This window comes from Ricinus communis, chromosome 4 (genome assembly GCF_019578655.1).
Source record: "Ricinus communis isolate WT05 ecotype wild-type chromosome 4, ASM1957865v1, whole genome shotgun sequence".
Taxonomy (NCBI): Eukaryota; Viridiplantae; Streptophyta; class Magnoliopsida; order Malpighiales; family Euphorbiaceae; genus Ricinus; species Ricinus communis.
The window spans coordinates 29724006-29745960 of record NC_063259.1 but is presented as its reverse complement, the minus strand read 5'-3'; the positions used below and the strand labels follow the sequence as shown (position 1 = coordinate 29745960).

Sequence of the window (21955 nt, the reverse complement as noted above, 5' to 3'; positions counted from 1 at the left end):
AGGCAGAGAGGTTTCAGAATCATGGATATGAGAAAAGAGAGAAATTTTGACCATGTTATTATCAGTTAGAAACACCCTGAACAATTTATCTCGATCGGGAAAAGGAAAGGGGCCGCTTGAGAAGGATATCCAAGGCATATGCCAATGGTTCAAGGTTTTATTCTATCTCTTATCCCCATCAAAGTGCTTATAAAAAGATTACAGGAAATCTGCGAAATCTACAAGCAGTTGCAAGGCAAGACTAGGGTATGGAGAACCTGCAGCTTCCACAGCCATATATGTAATTAACCATAAGTAAAGCAGTCGTAGGGCATCTCTCGCTTGGCAGGCAATGATATGAAGTGAAGCTAAATTTTAGCATTAGTTTGATCCCAATGGCTTGCCAAAGGAGAGCTGCCCTGTGACTGCTTTAGCTTAAATCCATGCGCTTAATATTTCTCCCGGTTGCTAACTACTACATATACATATATATCATGCAGAAGGTATGATGTAAGTTCTTTTTCTCATCATTTATAGTTTGAATGCACTTAGACTTAAAACCGAGTTTTCTCTACGATTCCACAGATAAGAGCAATGATCATGAGTTTTTGTTAGGTATAATGGCACTATAAGTCCATGATGATTATTGAATTTGTCGATAATTTAACGTTTTAGCTCGGAAACATGTAGATTGCTACATCTGTTGATGTCTTAAACTCTCCCTTTTGCAAGAAGGAAATAACACCAGAAATGGTTATTGAAATTTAGTTTGAAGTATCAATAGATTACGTATATTTAAGGGGCAGTTTTAGTGTTGCAAAACTACTGTCATATATATATTGCATGCATGCAATTATATATACTCTTGAAGTTTTAAAATGAAAGTATTTTCTACTGTCATTTGTGTTATACATTGTATTAACATATTCTAATGCCATTTTTTATTTTGCTGCCGTCTGCGGCTTTTTTGCCTACACCCTGGCTAATTTTAATTCTTTATTTATTTATTTTTTTCTAGTGATTTTTTATTATAATAAAATAATCAGATCATATTTTTATCTTATTTATATGAATTGTTTATAGATTTTAATTGTAAAATCTTTTTTTAATTTTTTAATAATAGATTTAGGTAAACAAATGATAAATCAAATATGTATGGAAGAATATCTCAGTTAAAGTTTTAATATTCAGAAATAAATTAAAACTTTCTAATAATAAAAATAAATTTATTTAGTTAAAAGTTCATTTAAATTCTTATTTTATATTTACTTTTCTTAGTTATTTGTTAATTTGTTGATTAAATATTGTGAGTATTTTGTTTTCTTTTACTTTACGGGAGTTTGTTTGTCTTTTGTCATGGGAGCTAGGATTAATTTGATTTTCATATTCAAAAGATTGGAATTTTTTAAAGACTAGTCAAATGACAATAAAATTAATTTGTGGCTTAATATAGCTACCGAATCAAATGTGTTTCTTGGCGATATGCCAAATATACAGCCAATGTATTTTATACAATTATTCTGCCAATACAATTAATGAAGCTTAAAAAAAAACTCATCTATATAACAAAATTAGTATATATTTCTTGAAAGTAGTAATATTTACTTATGCACTGCAAGTTATAGTTATTAACTGTTTGTAATAAAACATTCCTTTTATTTGAAAAAAAAAATATTCAGATGGCATTTTCGCACAAACATCTCCTTTAAAATCTGTCCCCAAAATGCATCCAGTTCCAAGATTCAGCTAAAATGGTTTTAGCTATATATTCCTTATATGAAAACCAGGTATACAGATTATAATTCACATCCTTAATAGAACGTTGTTGTTGTTTTTTTTTTTTTTGTTTTTTTTATGTTGTTGACAGATAAGGGTTATTAGCTTTATATTTCTGCCTAACCGCTGGAAGATTTCAGAGCTCCAAGCTTACTCATGTTCTTACTCTTTTTTTCTGCCTAAGGGTTATTATGTAATTGAGAAGCACAAATTATTGTTGTGTGAGGAAGACGAGATATGTAACTTCTATTCTGTCAATAAAGATAGTCCACTTTCAACTTATGCACACATTAAAAAATTTAAATTCTTTTTAGTTAATTATTTCTTTAAAGTATTTTTATTAAGTTTTTACAACTTCAAAGCATAAAATGTGAAAATTTATATGTGATAATATATATGTAAATCAGTGAAGGATATATTTGATAATTATTTATTAAACTAATAATTAAGAAAATAAAAAAATTAGTAATAATTCTAAGTCAGAAATTTATATGATTTTGATCCATCGTGTTGTCAAAAGACTCAACCAATAAAATCAAAACGCTATAAGTGGTTAGATGAGTCAATTTTCAGCTTAATATCTTCACCATATAATGAAGGTAAAAAATAAGCTACTAGTTAGTTTTATTCTTAAGAATTACTTTATGTTCTTATAATTTAATTGATAAAATTTAAGTGAGAACAAATAATATATATTGGACCCGATTATTTTATAAATAATGTGCTCAAGGGTTGTCTATGCTTCAAATAAAATTGCAGGACAACCTTATGGAGTCTCAGTTCCTCCTCATTCTATATGTTCTCGTCTTCCTGTAGCAACCTTGAGCACAAATTAAAAGCACTTCTCCAAATTTTCTTTCCTGCCAAATCTTGCCTTTTCTTCTTCGTCTTCTTCTTCTTCCATCCATGATTAATGCTATCGCATATACATACGTGTCTGTAGCAGCAAATTGGTAAGTCATTATGGGAAGTTGCAGCAAAGGAAGACAAAGCAACTTGTAATGATCAATCAAGAAAAAGATTTCATATATATAAATTGAAAAAATGAAATCGTGATATTGAAGTCGATTTTTAATCCGAGCCAATCAAATTTCTTTTTCAAGAAGGGAAACTCAGTCAGACGTTTGAACTTGGAAGCACTGTAAAGCCAGCATATTTAAAGCAAAAGAAAAGGAAAAAAAAAAAAGAGAGAGAATCTTGTCTGAGAATATGTTGCTATTTTAAGGCGAATCGTCAGCCATCTTCATTATGAAGGAGCATCAGCTGCCTTTTCCTGTTGTAACCAACAAAAAGCATGGACGAAACAGAGAAGAAGAAGAATCTCATACAATTGGGTAGATATTATTCAAGATTTTTTGACACGTATGATAAAAAGATTTCGACCATGAAATGGCACAATCAAACATAAGGAAAGAAAGGTCTTCAAGGGATATCCGTAGCATAATCCTAAGCATATGCCATTTCTTCTATAGTTTATCCCATCTCTCCATGCCATGGCCAATCAGAAGACTTATAAAGCTCTTAAGGAGATATAGAAGCAAAACCCAGAAGTGTTTTGAAGCAAAATGAGCTAGCAATTACATAGGCAAATCAGTTGTAGGGCACCTCTTGCTTGGCAGGTAAAGGGGACACTAGCTAGCATAACATCCCAATAACTTGCTTGCCAAAGGAGAGTTGCCCTGTGACTGCTTTAGCTTAGAGACACTACAAATATTGATCGACTTCATGTCCTTTTCTTGATCTCCCACTGAGGTAAGTTCAGTCTTATAGCTTTTGATAGGTTTTAGATTTAAGCAAATGCACTATGGCAATGTTAATGTACAAATCCACCTGAAGTGCGCAGTTGATCCTTTGAATTGATGTTTTGAAATCCACAATTCATGTAAAATTGACGAGGAAATTTATGTACCTCTCTAGCTTTCGTTATTTATCAGCATAACCATAGCGCAACATCTTCAACTAACTTGCAAATTTGTTGCTCGGATTAGTCAGTCATTAGGAAATATCATGTGCTTGCTGGGCATTGGACAAGTTGTGCTGTTTAGGCTTCTTGGATAGTTGATCCAAAGATAAAACTGTTTCAGGTTACCATTCGTTTCTTATCCTTGTCATCTAATTTGCTTAAACTCTATCTCCTCAGCAAGTACATTTGCATTGAAAGGTCTAACTCAAATAAGATACAGAGGAGACAAGCCTCATTAAAATGTTCAGTCCAAAAACATCACAATCAAATCTTAAAGAGCATCCCTAACAACATTATAAACAATTCAGCTTTTTAATTGTAATTTTTCTCTAAAATTATGCAGATTCAAAAAACACTTGTATTCTAATTTCTTGATAGAATCAAAAATTTTATTTCTTTATACCAAATTCACTTTTTTAATAAGTCAAGAATAATTTATTTTCTTAATAAAGAATCATTCATGAACTAATTTAGATTTCTGAAATCTAAGAAAAGAGATTTTAACTCTTGCTTTAAAAACCTTAGGAAAAGAGAGAGTATGTTCTCTATGATAGGAACAAAGTGAATTTAAGACTCTTACCTGAAAAAATATAATAGAATCAAAGAGAAAGAAAGTCGCTGCTGTGGCCATACTTATAAATTGCCAAAACAAAAATCATGTCTCTAGCCCACTTCTTTTTCTTGACAGATTGCTGATATCATTAAAACACATGACAATGCAAGAAAAATGACACAAAATGTATATGCAATAGGTTTCTTCTATTTCGAGAGCTAATAAATTCACCAAAAAGCATATCAAAGCCCAAAGTCAGGCTCAACAAGCAATGCATATACAATTGTCATTTTCTTATAAGTTCCATCTACATTCAGGACCCACAGTTATAAACGTAAAATAAAGAGGGAACCCATGCTCGGCTCAGACGTTTTGTTCTTCTTTATGCATACATATAAAATATTGTCAGGAGCTACTCTTTCATTCGTGTTACTGGAAAACGTCATGTATTCTTCTAAGAAAATGCAGAAAACAAGACAGAAATGAACTGGGTCGTGCTATGACATGTAATACCAGGGATGCCGTTGATGCAATCCTGCCCATGGATGCCGTTGATGTGCTTCGAAAGGAACACCTGACCATTTCCCTTTCTATTATTATTTAACTTATATAAATTACATTGCCTTAAGACTCTTTCTCTAAAATAAAGCAACTATTTTCTCAAAAATAAATAAATAAATAAAGCAACTATCAACTGGACAGGCCCTTGTGACCCAGGCGGCTGGTTGATCAGATGAGGCCGAGAGATGGCTAATAGATCGATGTATTCGCGTTTGTTTGTTTGCAGATGGAAGCCTTATAAATATTTTTATTTTATTTTTTAAAAAACAATGATAAAGTCTAACTCAGATGCTTTTCTTTTTTCTTTTTTTAAATGTATAAATTTTCCGATCACTGAGATAATTTCTTAGTTGGAAATTCTTGAAGCTGAATTCAACAAGGATGATGCTTTTTATCTGCAGAAAATCAAATCTAAAGATGGAAAATCAGGATTGTAATTCAATAAATTTCTTTTTTCTTCTTTTTCTCCTTGATTATAGGCTTTTGTGACTCTGCTTTTTCTTTTTTATAAAACGACCGAACAATGGTTGGCTATCTGCTCTTTTGTGAAAAACTGGGGCTTTTTAGTTTCTAAAATCATGTTTTGGGCATACTCAACGAAGCTAAGTCTTAAAGAAAAGAAAAACAACAATAAAGTACAGCGTATTCCAAAGAATAGCTCTTCTTCTTCTTTTTTCACTCTTTTTCTCAATTGATATTGAAAATTTGAACTGTCCATTTTAGGTTTTGTATAAAACAAGCATAACAGCACATAAACAAGACTTGGACCAGGTAATCCAACTAACATTAGTAATCATTGGAGAGACACTTGGCACCCAATAAATTGATACTCCTCGCCATGCGCTGGAGTGGACTGGAGCCTTGCATTTCTTAGAAGTCAAAGCCTTAAACCCGAAGCAAATTAAAAACATTTCAAAGAAGCTTTCTTGGGTCATTACCAATAATGCTGGCCAACATAAAGGTGTTTTTGTCTTCCACTTGCATTTGTCGCTTTCCAATCCTGCCACTCCCTTTCAAAGAAGTGAGCCACTCGAGAAATGCCGGGACCGGTAATCTTCTGAAACAGAGATTATGAATATACCTTAATGACCCACAATATTAAAGGGAAAGTTATTAATTAGTAGGATATGGTCCAGAACACCCCTCGGAAAGACTCGTAGTATATGATTATCTGAAGATTTGTCATACCCATATCCCATTAACCTTATTTCGAAAAGTTCATGTTGCTTTCCTAATGGCAGATGTTTGACATTCAGTTGAAAATCAGCATTTTATTTATTATTTTTTGCCTCGTGTTTCAGGAGAAGAAGGGTCTTGGCATTATATGCATGATCTTTACTTAGAATTGGTAAAGATGTGTCAATTGAGTTGATTCCGTTAAGTGATCGATTTGTAGTTTATGTATGGTGCTAAAAGTACAAGTGACTATATCATATAACAAGGTCAACTTGTGAAACATGCAGGACATAGTAAACTGCATAATATGACCTGTTCAAAGTGCCTTGTGGAGCCTAAGGAGGCACCCTGTCCCATGACGTTTAAAACAAAGCAAAAATTCTGCACCACTGCAAAGAAATAATTATAATAAACGACCCGACTAAGCTGACCATCAAAGCTGATGAGAAAAGAAACTCTAAAAAGGAGCAAGAAATCAAACAAAGATGTGAAATCAACATAAATTTCAAAATTGTCAAGGGCAGAGCAGGAGAAAAAAATGCAGTCGCCTTGTCTAAAAGAAGCCTCCCAAGTATGCCTTCACGGCTGCTGCCCCAGCCCTCTCCTTGGATTTCCTGAGCCCCGGAAAAAGTTGGGCAACAACAGAAGCACAGCAGCAACATGCCGCCACAACTTTGCTGCAACAGCAACTTCCTCTATCTTCCCAAATACCCAATTTACAAATCCTGAGTCTCTTCCAACTTTGCAAGAATCATTTACTGAATTCAGCAAAGTTTATCCAAGATACTCAGATAGCTATCAAGTAGACCAAATTCGAGCCCAAGAATACTATCAGCTCTCACTTTCCCACCATACCTGCCTTGATTATATTGGCATCGGCCTCTTCTCCTATGCCCAGCTGCAAAATCATGACTGCAGAAAAAAAATAGTCTCTTCTTCTTGTCCCCCACCTCATTCACCTCCTAAGAATTCGCATTTTCCTTTCTTCAGTGTGTCCTACAAGACAGGGAATTTGAAGACACAGCTACTTCATGGTGGCCAAGAATCGGAATTAGAGTCTACAATAAAGAAAAGGATTATGAGTTTTCTCAATTTATCTGAAAATGAGTATAGTATGGTTTTCACTTCAAACAGAACATCAGCTTTTAAACTTGTAGCAGAGTCTTACCCTTTCCACTCTAGTCGGAAGCTTCTGACAGTTTATGACTATGAGAGTGAAGCAGTGGAAACCATGATTAACTGTTCTGAGAACAAAGGAGCTCAAGTCATGCCAGCAGAGTTCTCATGGCCTAGGCTGAGGATTCATTCAGCAAAATTAAGGAAGATGATTATGAGGAAAAGAAAAAAGAAGAAGAAGAGGGGACTATTCGTCTTTCCACTTCATTCTAGAGTGAGTGGGGCCAGATATCCTTATATATGGATGAGCATAGCTCAAGAGAATGGCTGGCATATCCTGATTGATGCTTGCGCATTGGGGCCGAAGGACATGGACAGCTTTGGCCTCTCTCTCATTCGCCCAGATTTCCTCATTTGTTCCTTCTACAAGATTTTTGGGGAAAATCCATCTGGATTTGGATGTCTCTTTGTCAAAAAATCTACAGTTCCACTATTGGAAGACACCGCCTGTGCTGGAATGGTAAATCTCATCCCAGCAAAGAAGTTGTTTTGGTTCCTAGATGAATCTTCGGGTACTGATACAGAAATTGAACATATGTCTAAATTTGAAATAGAAGAAGATGAACTAGATACATCAAACTCTTTTTCAGGTCCAATATCTATTTCAAAACTGCAATCTGGAATACAACAAGGAGAAACCTCTGAGCCTCAAACTGGAGTAACAACTAGAGAACAGAAAGTATCACAAACTGGCGAGCCTGAAACTGCACAACAGCAAGAATTAGAAACTACAGGAGCAGCAGCAAAACAGAAGGAATTAGAAACTTCTCAAAACGATAAAGTAAAAAAGACCATAAATAGCAGCAGAAATGGAACCATGGAGATTGAATGTAGGGGGCTGGATGAGGTTGATTTGTTGGGATTAACTCAGATCAGTAATAGAGCAAGGTGCCTGATTAATTGGCTGGTGAATGCTCTGATGAAGCTAAAGCATCCAAACAACGAGGAAGTCCCTCTTGTTAGAATATACGGGCCAAAGATAAGATTTGATAGGGGACCTGCAATGGCGTTCAATGTGTTTGACTGGAAAGGAGAAAAGGTTGATGCTCCTCTTGTACAAAAACTAGCAGATCGAAGCAACATATCTCTCAGCTATGCATTCCTACATCATATCTCATTCTCAGAAAAATATGAAGAAGAAAGGGCAACACTTCTTGAGAGAAAAGCAAGTGGAGTAAATAGGAAACAGAAAGAAAATCTGGGAATAACAGTTGTTACAGTGGCACTTGGGTTCCTGGCCAATTTTGAGGATACTTACAGGCTTTGGGCTTTCATTGCTCAGTTCCTGGATGCAGACTTTGTGGAGAAGGCCAAGTGGAGATATACTGCTCTAAATCAGAAAACCATTGAAGTATAAACAAAAAATTATTTGTTCACTCTTTTAGATTATGAAGTTCATCATTAAAAAAAAAAACAGGATTCACCAAACGAAAAGAAAGGTAAGCACGATTGTTCTTTCAGATAAAAAATTCAGAATCACGCATTCGGTTCATGATATTCTATATATATCAATTTAAAGATTTGATCGCATTTCAATTGTGCATTTTTAACATAAGAACAGCTCACCATTGATAGATTATACTAAGGAATGTGAAGATACTTCCTGGCCAGCTGATCACCTAAAACTGTCATTTAGTTAATTTTGGTGCTGCATACTGACTAAAACATCCGTTAACCACAAGTTAGTAACAAAATGAGTTTGTATTAGCAACAAGTTCTCCTTAGTTCCAAATGGGTTATCCAGTGAAAAAGAATCTGCCATTTACTAATAGAGAAAAGATGATATGCATTGATGCCCTTTCTCGTTCATCAATTAATTGACAATGAACCATACTATCACCAATGCGATCAATAAGGCATATATTGAGAAATTCAATTTTTGTTATCACACTACCCATCCACCAATAATTTGCATTTGCAAGATAAGAGATGAACAACGTCTGCAGCAAGTTGTTCTTCACAAGTCATTTCTTTCGAAAGCTATCATATGATGAATGCAGATTGTATACACAAGTATCAAACAAAGTCATTAAATTTTCAGAAAATCTTCTAGATGATTTGATAATTTTTTAGGACGACAAAACAAAGATACCAGATTGCTTTAACAAGTCAAAGCAAGTTGCTCTCAGAAATTTATTTAAATCGAGATTGATAAGAAAACCATCATTTGGCATATGCTTCTTTCAGAATTAATGGCAGCCACCATCTTCGCAGTGCAATCATTTGAAAGGACTTAAGATAGATTTGCCAAGTTCTCTGCACAGGAAAGAGTGACAAGATTAATTATCATGAAGCAATGCCAAAGCACCGTTGTCCAGAATTATGAAGACAAACACGCACTGTATTAGAGAATCAAATGAGAAAACTAATAGGAAAGGGTCATAAGCTAGCTTCTGAAGGCAGGTTAAGCATGCATAACACATGGATAAAGAGTCTGGCTTTTGTGGCCTGTTCAAGTTTACGCCAGGCATACTGACAAAAGAACAATTTCATGCTTCTTCTGCTAAAGTCACTTTAACTTTAGCACTACCTCCTTTATATTTGAACACTTCATCTAACAATTTCATATACCTTAACATCAGCTTTTAATTAGCTCATTATTAAGCATACATTTCCAAGTGCTAGTCACGTCATACATAGAACATATCGACTGTTGTAACCATGAGTCAACAGGTTTGCCTCGCCTAAATCTCAGACCCACAATCACATTGTGATTAATCCTTGATTTTCACCCCTCTACAAACTACTGGCAACCCTGGATGATTGTACTTCGCAGAGCAGACCCCCGCATAAATAAACTAACTAACAGTAGAAGTGAAATAGATTGAGGGTTGTGTTCTAAACTACAGAGTGATCCACTTAAAATGAAACCTAATAACATAATCACACGAACTTATACATTCAATTAATACTTAAAAGAAACATATTGTCAGGATCCAAGGGTACAAAAGTGGAGGAACATGAGACGTATATTAGATGCTAACTAAAATGTTTTAAAAAATAATATCATGAAAAATCATAAATCTGGCGTTACCTTTCTAAACTAATATTTTAGGTTTCTACCTATACGTTGTTCATGGGAAGGCTTTCACAAACTCGCTACCTCATGGCACTTAATTCTTGCTAGAAAGAAACATTTCTGTAAAAAGTGAGTTGGTCTGAAGTAACAGAATGTTGTACTTTCAGTATTGGAAAGGATCATGTTGCACAGTTGCCCTTCCTCAGGGCTCAAACTATATCCTTCCGCAGATTTGAAAACCTGAAGCTCAACACCTTTTCAATTTTATATGCTAACTATTTCGTGTTTCACTCTTCCTATAACAAGGTTCTTTATTTTATGCTGTGCTACTCAATACCTATTAAAACTCTTTAGAGGAATTCACCTTTATGATAAGAACAAATAAAAAATTAAAAAATTGCTTGAACTGAGCTTGCAGCTTGTGCAGAAAAGGTTTGCCTGATTGTATTTTGAGGGCTTCTTGAGAATCACAGATTTACTTTCTTCCGTTGCGTAATTTACCTCTGATATGTTTAGGTGTTATCTTGATTAATCAAATCAAAAATTTTGGCACCATTCTAGTTTTCCAGACAAATGGAAAAGCTTCATGGCCATTTAATTGGGATTAGAAATCTCATCTATACAATTCTTTTTCTTGGAAAGTACTAAACAATAGGCAATAGGGAAATGATAGTTAACACATCTTCCACTAGCCATCCTTCTATTCGTGGTTAGTATGACTAAAGTGGAAAAGCAATTAAAAGGAAGTGAATACATCATCCTCCTAACCCAATTGCTCTAAATTTATGTTCGTTTCATTTTTTCCATAAGCTTTGTTGAATGAGAATGCAAGAGAAAAGCTAACCCCACTTGCAGCAGGGTTGGCTGGTGATGATAGCTAATAAAAACCAAGATTTTGGAGAGGTGAATTTGCATTTGTGAATTGTGGGTTTGACTATGATAAGAATGAAGATAATCTATTATTCATTTCTCCAGGCAGCCCAGCAAGTTGCAAAGCTACTTTATGATCCAAGTTGGTAACATGTACACTGCCTCTATTTTATACTACATTTGCCTCCCTTCTCCTGAATAAGTGCAGCTCATAGGTAAGGTCTTTCCTGCCATCACTTCTTTCTTTAGTTATTTTAACATCGAAGCATATCATGCATTTGATTTTGAGGGAAAGAAAAAAAAAAAACAAGTACATCATGCAAAAATCTAGATCTATCATACTTAACAATTTCTTATTCTAGTTTCAAATAAAAAGATCTTATTCTTTTTACCAGAACTTTTTTTGAACTTTGAATTCTGTTTAGAAGGTAAATTTTTAAGATTCTTTCTGTCTTCGGAAAATTAAATTTTATATAAATCATGTGATTATAAACATATTACTATAATTATGACATGCTTTATACTTTATGATGTAGTTTTTATATTGATCAATTTCTAATCATGATGAATCAATGATAATTTAATTGTTATATGTCTTGGACAATACAAATTTTAACATATCATTTTTTTCGTTTGGGTCATTTAAAAATCTCTTGTTTGTAAACAGAAAAACAATGAATACATTTAATCTTTCAAATTGTGCAGGTTAAATGAATCAAAACTTTTATTTTTTTCCCTCTATCAAGTTCTAATTTTTCTCACTTTCCAAACATAAAATACTCTATTCTAATTAGAATGTTATCCCACTTCTTCTTTTTTTCCACTCTTGTTCTCCGTCTCCCAAATAGTGATGTTTTGTTAACCCCCTAAAACAGGTTTTCTTTAGCTAAAATTCAAGTAAATTATTACCTTAACCCTATGTTTGGATTGAACGAAAATAAAACTGGAAGAAAAATAAAAAATGATTAAAGTTCTCCTCTGTTTGGAAATAGGGAAAATAAAGAGGGAAAAGAAAATAGCTTAAAATTTACCTCCTTTATTTTCTTTCCAAAATAGGTGGAAAATATGATAAAACAAGAGAAGATTTTTATTATTTATGAGCTAATTACTATTTTGCTCTTAATATTATTTAGTTAGTCTCTATCAAGAAATGTATGTCCTTTTTATTTCACTATTTCTCAAAGAAATTCAAAATAAATGTTTTGTCCATTTTCTTACTTTACATTAGATGTTTAAAATAGCTTCTTCTTTTTTTACATATAAATAAGAATATGGATCTCAATCATGAATTGATTGATTATAATAAAAATACTTTTTATTTTATAAAATAAAGAATAAAATAATAAATATACAGTTTTGCAATTTTCCCTTTTCTATTTTTACTTTCCAAACAAGAACATTAGATTTATTTTCCTTTCTTTCCTTTTATTTTTTTCCTATCAAACATGATAGAAGAAAATACATATAAATAAAATAAAGTTTATTTTCTCTTCTTACTTTCTTTTCCCACTATAATATTTCGGAAGCATAGGGTAAAAGAAATTCTTAAAATTAGAAAAAACAAAAACTGAAATTAGATGTTAATAAGACTGTACGTGTCGAAATCTAAGAGCTCACGAGCTATTTCATACCCTCCCAACCGTTCATTCATCTTCTCCTACCAATAAATACTTATTTTGGGGGTCCCCCTTTCTTCTTGGTAGGGCTAGCAGTGGCAGAAGATAAAAGTGGGGCTGCCTTTTCTTCTTCTTTTCTTTTTTCTTTTTTTCTTTTTTTCTTTTTTTCACACCTCTAGGGTTTGTTCTCTCTTCTATGTACTTTATTTATTTATTTATTCAAAAATTATCTGCTCTTTCTTTGCTTGCTTTTGTCCCCATCTCTTTAATCTTTCACAGCAGGTAGAAAAAGAAAGGAAAAGAAAAGAAATAATCAGAACCCCAGTCAACTTAACCCTTCTGGGTCTTCTATCGAGATTTTCTGGGTTTTTGCTTAATTGTTTATCTTGAATTTCCTTTGTGTGATAGTTGGTTAAATCTTTGACATACATGGACTCAAACCACCACCACCATCATCGTCACCACACCATAGAAGAAATTGACCAAGAACAGAGCATCAGCCCCAATTTCTCATCCTCAGAAACTTCTATGGTGGAGCCTCCTGACCCAGAACCCACCCTTCTTCTAAAAGAAGAAGAACTAACAGACACAGATGCCCAAGATAACAACAATTCTCTCCCAATTACCCTCTCACAGGTACCTCTCTCGTTATCAAAAGCCACCAACAATAATCGTTCCCTAGCCTCCTCCGCTAAAAGACCATCCAAGGACAGACACACAAAGGTAGAAGGCCGTGGGCGTAGGATCCGTATGCCAGCCACATGTGCGGCTAGGATTTTCCAACTTACGCGAGAGTTAGGGCACAAATCAGACGGAGAAACGATAAGGTGGCTTCTTGAGCATGCAGAGCCAGCCATAATTGAAGCTACAGGCACAGGTACAGTCCCTGCTATCGCCGTTTCTATTAATGGAACCCTTAAAATCCCAACAACTTCTCCGGCTAGACCTGATGGGGATGAGACGTTGCCCAGGAAGAGACGTAAGAGACCCTCAAATAGTGAATTTATAGATGTGAATGAGCACCGCCAACACCAGCAGCAGCAGCAGAGTTCTCTGTCTTCAGGTTTAGCTCCAATTTCACCAACAAATACAACAGCGACACTGCAAAATAACAATTTTGGTAGTGCGCAAGGGTTGGTGCCGTTTTGGCCTATGGGGACATTTGTGTTGCCACAATCAGCGGGTTTAACAGGAGGTGTTGGTGTTGGTGGGTCCAATCAACAGCCACAACTGTGGGCAATACCAGCTAATGCGACACCGTTTTTCAATGTGGCTGCTAGACCCATTTCTAATTTTGTTTCTGCTATGCAACCTGGGGTCCAGCTGGGGGCCGGCATTGGTTTTAATGTTTCGAATACAATAGGATCGAGTGGGTTGTCTACAGCTTCTCCGTCATCTTCATCTTCTCCGATGGGATCAATGAGTTCGAGTACAAGTAATAGCGGTGGCGGTGGCGGTGGGGGTAATACTAGTAATAGTGGTAGTGCCCAAATGTTAAGGGATTTCTCATTGGAGATATATGATAAGAAAGAGCTTCAATTCCTGGGTCAACCAAATAGTCAGCAAACTTCATGTTCTAAGTCTTGACAATACGAAAGGTTATTTGCTTTGTTGGGATTTCCCATTAACGATACAGTGTTTAGAATTAAGTTAAGTGTAGGGTTTTAGCCCATTTCCTTGTTTAGATTTGTGTAATGCAATGCTACAAGAACAAAACAAACAAGCCATGTTTTTGTTTATATTATGTGTTTTTCTTCTCGTAAATGGATGGATGGTATGGTTTCAAATTTCAATTCAAGATGTTGTATGGACTGGATTTGCTATGAAAGAACACGGCCGAGTTTTCCTCACGTGAGATTGGCTTGCGCACGTGGATGCTGGGGTTCTACTTTTTGTTTGTGGGGTTAATTAGGCAACAAGAGTTGAGAGTTAGAGAATAGAGAGATGTGTTTGCGGTCGGTCAGCGTTGAAGCGTGTGGGTCAAACAACAAGAAAAGTGGTGGTGGCGCGTGGACCAAGCCGAGTGGTTTAATCAGGACCAACAGTTGGTATCACGTGTCGACGGCACGTGTACCTAGGAAGGTGGGCCCCTGCCTTTTTGGCGGAGAAATTGCCTTCCGTCTCTCTGTGGTGAGCCCCAGGCAGGTTTTGCGAGGTAGGCATAAAAGCCTGGCCTCGCTGACACGCGTTCTTTGCTTAGCTGTTCCCTGAAGACTTTCGCTATTGACACCTTCACTGTGTTTTCTAATTGCCAAAATATATCTGATACAAATTTGTTGTGCTTCCCCCTGCAGGTATCTAATCTCCTTTTTCATAGTTAAATTAACAACTGTTTTTTCCCCTACTTCTCCATCTACCAGAGCAACCAAGCAGGTGGTATATCTTTTTATAATAAAGAAAAACTATTACCCTTTGTTTAAACAAACAAACCAGAGCCTAAACGATACTTGTGCTTGTGTTTTAGGCCCATTTGAATTCCTCTTCTAATATTCCTCTTGCAGTGCTAAAGACGCGCTTATAACATTCTGAAAAATTACTTGAAAAACACGCACAAAAGAAACTCATGGCATCTATAAGTAATACATAAAGAAAAAAAAAATATCGCCTCCTTCTTCTCTGACAGTAGTTCCCATGTGAAATCCCTAAATAGCTTAATTTCTTTGACAAAAATTTCCCGGGTGATTTTTGTTTTAATATTAAAGCCCAGATGTGGTTCTATCTGGGATTAAACTATCAGCTCCTACTAGGATCTCAGTTATTTCCTTAAAAGAGTAAATGGATAGTTGTAGTAGTTTCTTATTGGGATTACTTTATATGAAAGTAAAGACGATTTAAAAGCTTACAGCATTTGACTTTGAACTCAAGAACCACTTTAAACGCACCGTATTTATTGTCATTTTTCGACTTAGCAGAACCTAAGTTCTTGTAACTTTTTTTTATTATTATTTTTAACAGAAAGGAGCCAAAATGAGCTGCTGTCCAAAAACTAAACTTTGTACAAGCCCATGCTAAGATGAAGCCCAAAAGAAGAAGGAAATCCCATTTTGTGGGGATAGTCTATTCATTGGATTCTGCCCATTGCAAAGTAGGAAACCAAAGCAAAGATTTCAATTAATTGCCAATCTATGATCTTCCAAAGCCTTTCATTTCAGTCCAAACAATGCATAAGTTCCCATAAGTTACTCTTCTTCTTCCTCTTACGAGCTCTCGTTTTCTTTCCTTTCAGTTAATCTAATTCATTGCAGTACAATATTCTGTGTACTCCACCTCTTACCAACTGTACATCTTGCCTTAAAATTAACCAACCTGATAGATATAAGCCAACTGCCAGTAATACATTAATTATAGTTGTTTTTATTAATACATTCTTTTGAGCTTCGCTGGTAAAGAATACTCTCAATCTCTCCTACTTACAATCACTTTCCTTTAAATTAATTAATAATTTAACAAAACACACTAACAAGCTTACCTTGCCCAGGAATGTTCATTTGGTACACCGTATTAGGTAAATAATACTCGGTACTAGATAACAAATATTTTTTGCTGGCTTTTGGAGATACTTGGTCTTAAAGCACATACCAAAAACAGCCTCTATTTCCCATTGAGTAACTTGGAAGTACCAAGAAATCTAGAAATAATTTGTTTAATGTGTTTGTATATATTACTACCCTACTTCCACAGGACTAGTGTATCCATTGTTTGCTTTCTTAATTTTGTGCTCTTCATCATAAAACTAACAATGGCTACTTGTCCACCAAAGTCCTCACTTTTAGCAACAATTTTCCTTCTCTCTGTCTTAATTTCACCATTGAAAGCTACGCTTGATGCTCATTACTATGATCAAACATGTCCACAAGCTGAGAATATTGTCTTGCAGACAGTTCAGAATGCTTCCATGCATGACCCTAAAGTCCCAGCTCATCTCCTTAGAATGTTTTTCCATGATTGTTTCATAAGGGTATGAGTATCTCTCTCTTAATCTAATAAACACACTTGCACGCCAACTTATGCACACATCATTATAGGTCACTCAAGAAATTGATATCCACACAATCATAAAGTGAACAAGTTTAGTCACGGATGAAAATAAGAATGCTGAACTAATCAAATATACGTAATCTCTCTATTTACCTATCGATAGGGATGTGATGCATCAATTTTGCTGGACTCTACTCCGGGAAACCAAGCAGAGAAAGATGGCCCTCCCAATATCTCAGTTCGACCCTTCTATGTGATTGATGATGCCAAAGCCAAGCTTGAAATGGTTTGTCCACACACCATTTCATGTGCAGATATCATAGCTATAGCAGCAAGAGATGTGGTGGCCATGGTAATGTAACATGTACTCTGCAATAACCATCACCATGTGAAAAAGGATGGTTATTCGTTGAAGATAACTTTGTTATAAAAAAAATCTAGATTCTTTTAATTTTCTCTTCTCTAAGGAATTATCATATCTTTCTTATTACATTCCATCAGTCAGGAGGACCTCATTGGAATGTACTAAAGGGTAGGAAGGACGGAAGGGTGTCCAGAGCTAATGATACCATAAACCTACCAGCTCCAACTTTCAATGTAACACAACTCATTCAAAGCTTTGCGAAGAGAAGTTTAGGAGTCAAAGACATGGTTGCTTTATCAGGTGGCCACACTCTAGGTTTTTCACACTGCTCCTCATTTGAAGCTCGCCTTCGCAACTTCAGTTCAGTGCATGACGTAGATCCAAGCATGAAGAGTGAGTTCGCAGAGAAGCTAAGAAAGAAATGCCCAAAACAAAACAAGGATCGTAATGCAGGAGAGTTCCTGGACCTGACCTCTTCGACCTTTGATAATGACTACTACAAGCAACTCAAGGAAGGAAAAGGTGTGTTTGGATCAGATCAAGCATTGTTCAGTGATTACAGGACTAGATGGATAGTAGAAACATTTTCCAGGGATCAAAGTTTGTTCTTTAGAGAATTTGCAGCTTCAATGGTGAAACTGGGAAATGTAGGGGTCATTGAAAATGGAGAAGTCAGACATAAATGCCAAGTGGTCAGTTGAGACAGAGTGACTGAGTGAGTGCAATCAAAGGCGGAAAGTTTCATTTTCTTTTATTTTTTACTTTTTTTATTATAATGTTGTGAGGCTGAACATGCTATGAGTTGTCCCCATAAATCAATAAATTCATCTTTAGTTCACATCGCAAAAATAGCCTAATACCCTTTCCTTTCCTTTCCTTTCCATGGTCAGATGTCAACTGATAGATTTTGTTTATGAAAAATTAACAGCTTCATTGTGTTTCTGCATGATACTAGTTCTTAAACCATTCTAAACTAGTTTTATCCCAAGGATTAATAGGCAGAACCAAAATCAAACAATTTCTACTAGAGGAGGATTTTCATAAGTTCATCCTGATTTGTGTACAATAAGAAAACTTAGCCATGATAATCACATTGTTGACATAAATGTTATTGCAGTAATTGCTGTTAAATACATGAACAAGAACAGAACAATAGCAGAAAATGACACACATGGAAGAAGCTTGCCAGCACCAGAAAGATTAAAGATGCCTATTTATGGGCAGCAAAAATTTCGTCCAGAGTGCTTTTCAAGTAAGAATATTCAATGCAAGGATGTGAAAGCTATCAAACTTGCAACAAGAGATTAAAACAAAAGAGAAGAAATAGGCATAAAGTTAAAAAGCTTACAGATTTTGCTTCAGCTTAACAACGAAAGCCACTCATCAAGCAAAAACTACATCTGAGCGGAACAGATATTTGACACCTTTGTTAATAATCCGGGATTCATGCAGCATACACTTGTCCCCATGAATGTGTAGTAGAGCCATCCCTTCAGTTGGAGCAACCTATAGAGTTCAAATCAAACATCAGGCACATAAGGCCAAACGAAACCTACAGTTCATCCATAAGCATAGAGTGAAGGAAAACAAACCAAATATAGTAAAAAGATAAATAAAAAGGAAAGCACCTCAGCCACAACTCTATTCCTAGAACCATAGAAGACGGTCTCTCCTCCAACTAGAGACTCTGGGGAAAAATCCTTGGAGGCATTTGGGTCATTTTTGGTCTTGGCTTTAGAATCACCACTTAAATATATTAGCAGAGTATAATGGGTGCGCTTCCCATCCCCAAGATCAACACTTTCATCAATATGCTGTCCAAATCGCTGGCCCACCTTGTACCTGGAAATTAATCCCCAAAACAAACATGACTTCAAAGTCTACTCAGTGCAAAAGATATTAGGTCACTACCACAAAGAGAGAATTACAGCACAACGAAAGAACAAATTAAGAATTTATAGAATTATTTGATAGACCATGTGAGCATTATCCATTTTCAGAAATACCCTGTGAGTTAATTGTTAAGCGTCACACAAGCCCAGTGATCTTCCCCAAATTGGTTGGTTAAAGACTTCCATAAAATAGAATGCACTGGTAAGAATTGATAACAGTGAAAGGCAAGCAAACACAACAGACCTATAAAATCTGATGTTTGGATTCAAGCCAACAGCAACTTTTCCGCGAATTTTAATATCAGAAAACAAATTGTTAAGCCCAGATTCCCATACATTTTTAGCAAGAAGAGAATCATTCACTGAAATTCTATCATTATCTCTATAAGCTTCTCCTTTTGTGGGACCAAGACTGCCTTGGTGTACAAATCCTGTTGCTTCTGCTGCTTTCACAAATGACTTTGATTCACCACATGTCAGAAAATCTTGCACCTGAAATTACGTTAAACAAAACAAAAATATTCCAAGATATGACAAATTATAGTACGTAAAGTCATCTAATTAACTAATAATTGCAAACTGCTAGTTGCTTTACAATTGCAGGATGCATACCTTGTGATTAATTTCCCTAGAAAACAAAATTTGAAGAGTTGAATTCATGAAATGCATCCATTCTAGCAAACCCTAAGTGGATATACTTGAAAAGTAGCAATTGGTAATCGAAGCAATACGAATGAATATAGTGATATTGACAAGTCGTATTGTATGAGAGATTAAAATGAGAAACGTACAATAAAAAGATCGGTTTCTTTGAGACGGGTAATCTCAAGATTCTTCTTAGGTTTTATGAGAGGCCAGTTTGACTTGGATGACGAATTTTTGCCATAGTCTGCCACCTTTCTCTTCCTTGTAGTGCCCTCTGCCATAGTGACTCTCTCCTTTCCTTTTTCTCTTTGATTTTTATTTTTTCCCTTTTCTTTCTCTTTTATGTTTTTAATTGAGGGTCAGTTTCTCTCCATAGGAAACTACATAGAATACGTGGTTTTCTAAAATAATATCATTTAAACTGTTCTTTCAAATATATATTAGCTTTTTTTTAAAAAAACAATGTAAACGTTTTTTTTCACTATTCCTTTTTAGTTGTTCTTTTTCTTTCTCTCTCATCGGTGATAGGCTGACAGGTAGAATACTTTTTTCTTTTCTTTTCACTTCATTTTAAATTTCTCTCATATAGAATGACTATAAACTAATGGTTAAATCTCATTCAGATGAAAATAACAAAAATATTGAGTTGAAATTAAAGAAATTCAGATTTCGTTATGAAAATTCAATTGTATTTATTATGGCTAATGCATGCGCAAGCTTAGAAACTACGCAAACAATGTTATAAGGGTTTTGATGCTATTTCAAATTAAATATCAAATGAGTAGTGGGGTTGACATTTTGTTATTAAAGAGATTAAAAGATAGAAAGAAAAAATAATAGAAACAATGATATATATGAATATGTTGAAAGAGCAATTGGGTCTTTCCTTTTTTGTTCTTCTTGACTAACCTTTCTTTACTATTTTCCAAGAAAATGGCAAGTGATGTGTTATGGGTATTTGACAAACTAATTTTATTTGATAAAATTTTGTTGCATGTATTAATTTAGAAGAAATTTGTGAGGATTTGATTTGTTGATTTGTAGTAAAAAAATATATGATTGCAGTCAATATTTTGAACAAGCATCTAAGGTTTTGATACTGATAAATTTGATATTATACCTAAAATAGCATACATATACCATATATATATACGAAGAGATATCAAAATATGTATATAAATACTATTTTGATATGCTAGAAACTTTTATATATATTGTACATATATTATTGTTTCTTTTATTTCTATGTTTAGAAATATATAGTGAAAAATAAGAGAAAAGATAATGAACAATTGCAACTATCTCTTGTTGCAAAGGGCACGGTGGGAGTGGATCATTATACAACTAGCAAATGATGTTGTTTGATAATATGTTTGTTTTAGAAAATTGACATAACTTTTTAAATAATAGCCAAGTTTATAAATGTATAGATACTAAAGGTACAAAATAAAAATTAAAAAATAATTTCAAATGTCATTTATATACTATATGTATATCAAATATATATGGAATATATACCAAAAATCTATAAAATGTATATTATTTGTTGTAATTTTTACTTGTATTTTTTTTAAAATATAAAAATAGTAAGTACTTCCTTTTTACTTTTACGAGTCTTGTAGTTTTATCTCCTTAATAGATAAAACACATTCTTTTAAGGAGGTCACATATTTTACAATTTATTTATGTTTGTGTCTCTACAATGATATAGCGATTAATTTAAATATAAAAAATAGAACAAGAATTAAGTTCTTACAAATTAAATAAAATTATAACTGGTTCAAATATACACAGTAATATATACATATAAACTATTCTTTTAGACGTCTATAATCATACTTAACTTAATGAACTATTAGTATTATTTGTTATTAAAATAAATCCATAACATAATAAATTTAATTAGTTTAAAATCAATATAATCTTATTATTAAATTTATTTATTTATTTTTATATTTATGTTGTGATATATATGTATCTATTGTTATCTTCATTTTACATTACATATAATTATAAAATAAAATCTTATATTATAATAGTATTTAATTTTTTGAATGTATCCTCTTTTTTTTTTTTTGAACTCATTAGATGATATTTCCTTAAAATATGAAATAATAAAGTTAGAAGAAAAAAGGGGTTTAAAAAGTATCTATTTTGCTTAATTGTAGGACGTGAGTAAGAATCTCAAAATCAGTAATATCCCGCCCCATTACCCTTTCTAAATTGTAATAAATAACAGATCTTGCAACCTTCCTTGAACAACAAAATCTGAAACCGAATGAATTCTCATTCTTGTTTTTCTTAAAAAAGGAAAAAAGGACAGTTAAAAAAAAAAAAAAATTAAATAGGTAAATGGTTAACGGTCCCCACTAACAAAATTTAACAGC

General features: G+C 34.2%; 4 protein-coding genes and 1 long non-coding RNA gene across 9 annotated transcripts; 3 read left to right on the top strand and 2 right to left on the bottom strand.

The window, feature by feature from the left end:
* Positions 1-2411: 2411 nt before the first annotated feature.
* Positions 2412-3863, bottom strand: LOC125369947. Its single transcript, XR_007215663.1, has 2 exons — positions 3665-3863; positions 2412-2692 (listed from the first exon to the last, which is right to left on the bottom strand). It is a non-coding gene; the product is annotated as an uncharacterized LOC125369947 (long non-coding RNA).
* A 2620-nt stretch (positions 3864-6483) lies between these two features.
* Positions 6484-20067, bottom strand: LOC8258321. Of its 5 annotated transcripts, XM_048373457.1 has the most exons (8): positions 19715-20063; positions 19536-19607; positions 19168-19415; positions 18660-18873; positions 18380-18537; positions 16821-17036; positions 7177-9440; positions 6484-7066 (listed from the first exon to the last, which is right to left on the bottom strand). In XM_048373457.1, the coding sequence occupies exons 1-5, from the start codon at positions 19847-19849 to the stop codon at positions 18415-18417; spliced, it is 792 nt and encodes a 263-aa protein (XP_048229414.1). In that variant the 5' UTR covers positions 19850-20063; the 3' UTR covers positions 6484-7066; positions 7177-9440; positions 16821-17036; positions 18380-18414. The 5 variants fall into 5 exon arrangements, with proteins under 5 accessions (XP_048229414.1, XP_048229415.1, XP_015580004.1 ...); XM_048373458.1 differs by lacking the exon at positions 16821-17036 and having other exon boundaries at positions 19715-20067; XM_015724518.3 differs by lacking the exon at positions 19536-19607 and having other exon boundaries at positions 19168-19382; positions 19715-20056.
* LOC8258317 lies at positions 6547-8714 on the top strand. Its single transcript, XM_002510815.4, has one exon. It carries the CDS (start codon positions 6547-6549, stop codon positions 8539-8541), a length of 1995 nt encoding a protein of 664 aa, XP_002510861.1. The 3' UTR covers positions 8542-8714.
* Positions 12653-14428, top strand: LOC8258318 (transcription factor TCP19). The gene has a single exon (XM_002510816.4). It carries the CDS (start codon positions 13119-13121, stop codon positions 14274-14276), a length of 1158 nt encoding a protein of 385 aa, XP_002510862.1. The 5' UTR covers positions 12653-13118; the 3' UTR covers positions 14277-14428.
* On the top strand, positions 14628-17869 carry LOC8258320 (peroxidase 66). The gene is made up of 3 exons (XM_002510818.4): positions 14628-16647; positions 16831-17019; positions 17169-17869. Exons 1-3 carry the CDS (start codon positions 16336-16338, stop codon positions 17730-17732), a joined length of 1065 nt encoding a protein of 354 aa, XP_002510864.2. The 5' UTR covers positions 14628-16335; the 3' UTR covers positions 17733-17869.
* Positions 20068-21955: the final 1888 nt, after the last annotated feature.

Bases quoted from the DNA above. Each gene is read 5' to 3' on its own strand.
- LOC8258317 (XM_002510815.4), top strand. From the start codon at position 6,547: ATGCAGTCGCCTTGTCTAAAAGAAGCCTCCCAAGTATGCCTTCACGGC.
- LOC8258318 (XM_002510816.4), top strand. From the start codon at position 13,119: ATGGACTCAAACCACCACCACCATCATCGTCACCACACCATAGAAGAA.
- LOC8258320 (XM_002510818.4), top strand. From the start codon at position 16,336: ATGTGTTTGTATATATTACTACCCTACTTCCACAGGACTAGTGTATCC. The intron at 16,648-16,830 runs GTATGAGTATCT...ACCTATCGATAG, and splicing joins TCCATGATTGTTTCATAAGG to GGATGTGATGCATCAATTTT. The intron at 17,020-17,168 runs GTAATGTAACAT...ACATTCCATCAG, and splicing joins CAAGAGATGTGGTGGCCATG to TCAGGAGGACCTCATTGGAA.
- LOC8258321 (XM_048373458.1), bottom strand. From the start codon at position 19,849: ATGGCAGAGGGCACTACAAGGAAGAGAAAGGTGGCAGACTATGGCAAA. The intron at 19,608-19,714 runs GTACGTTTCTCA...ATATCCACTTAG, and splicing joins AAGAAACCGATCTTTTTATT to GGTTTGCTAGAATGGATGCA. The intron at 18,874-19,167 runs GTCTGTTGTGTT...ATTAATTTCCAG, and splicing joins CCAAACATCAGATTTTATAG to GTACAAGGTGGGCCAGCGAT.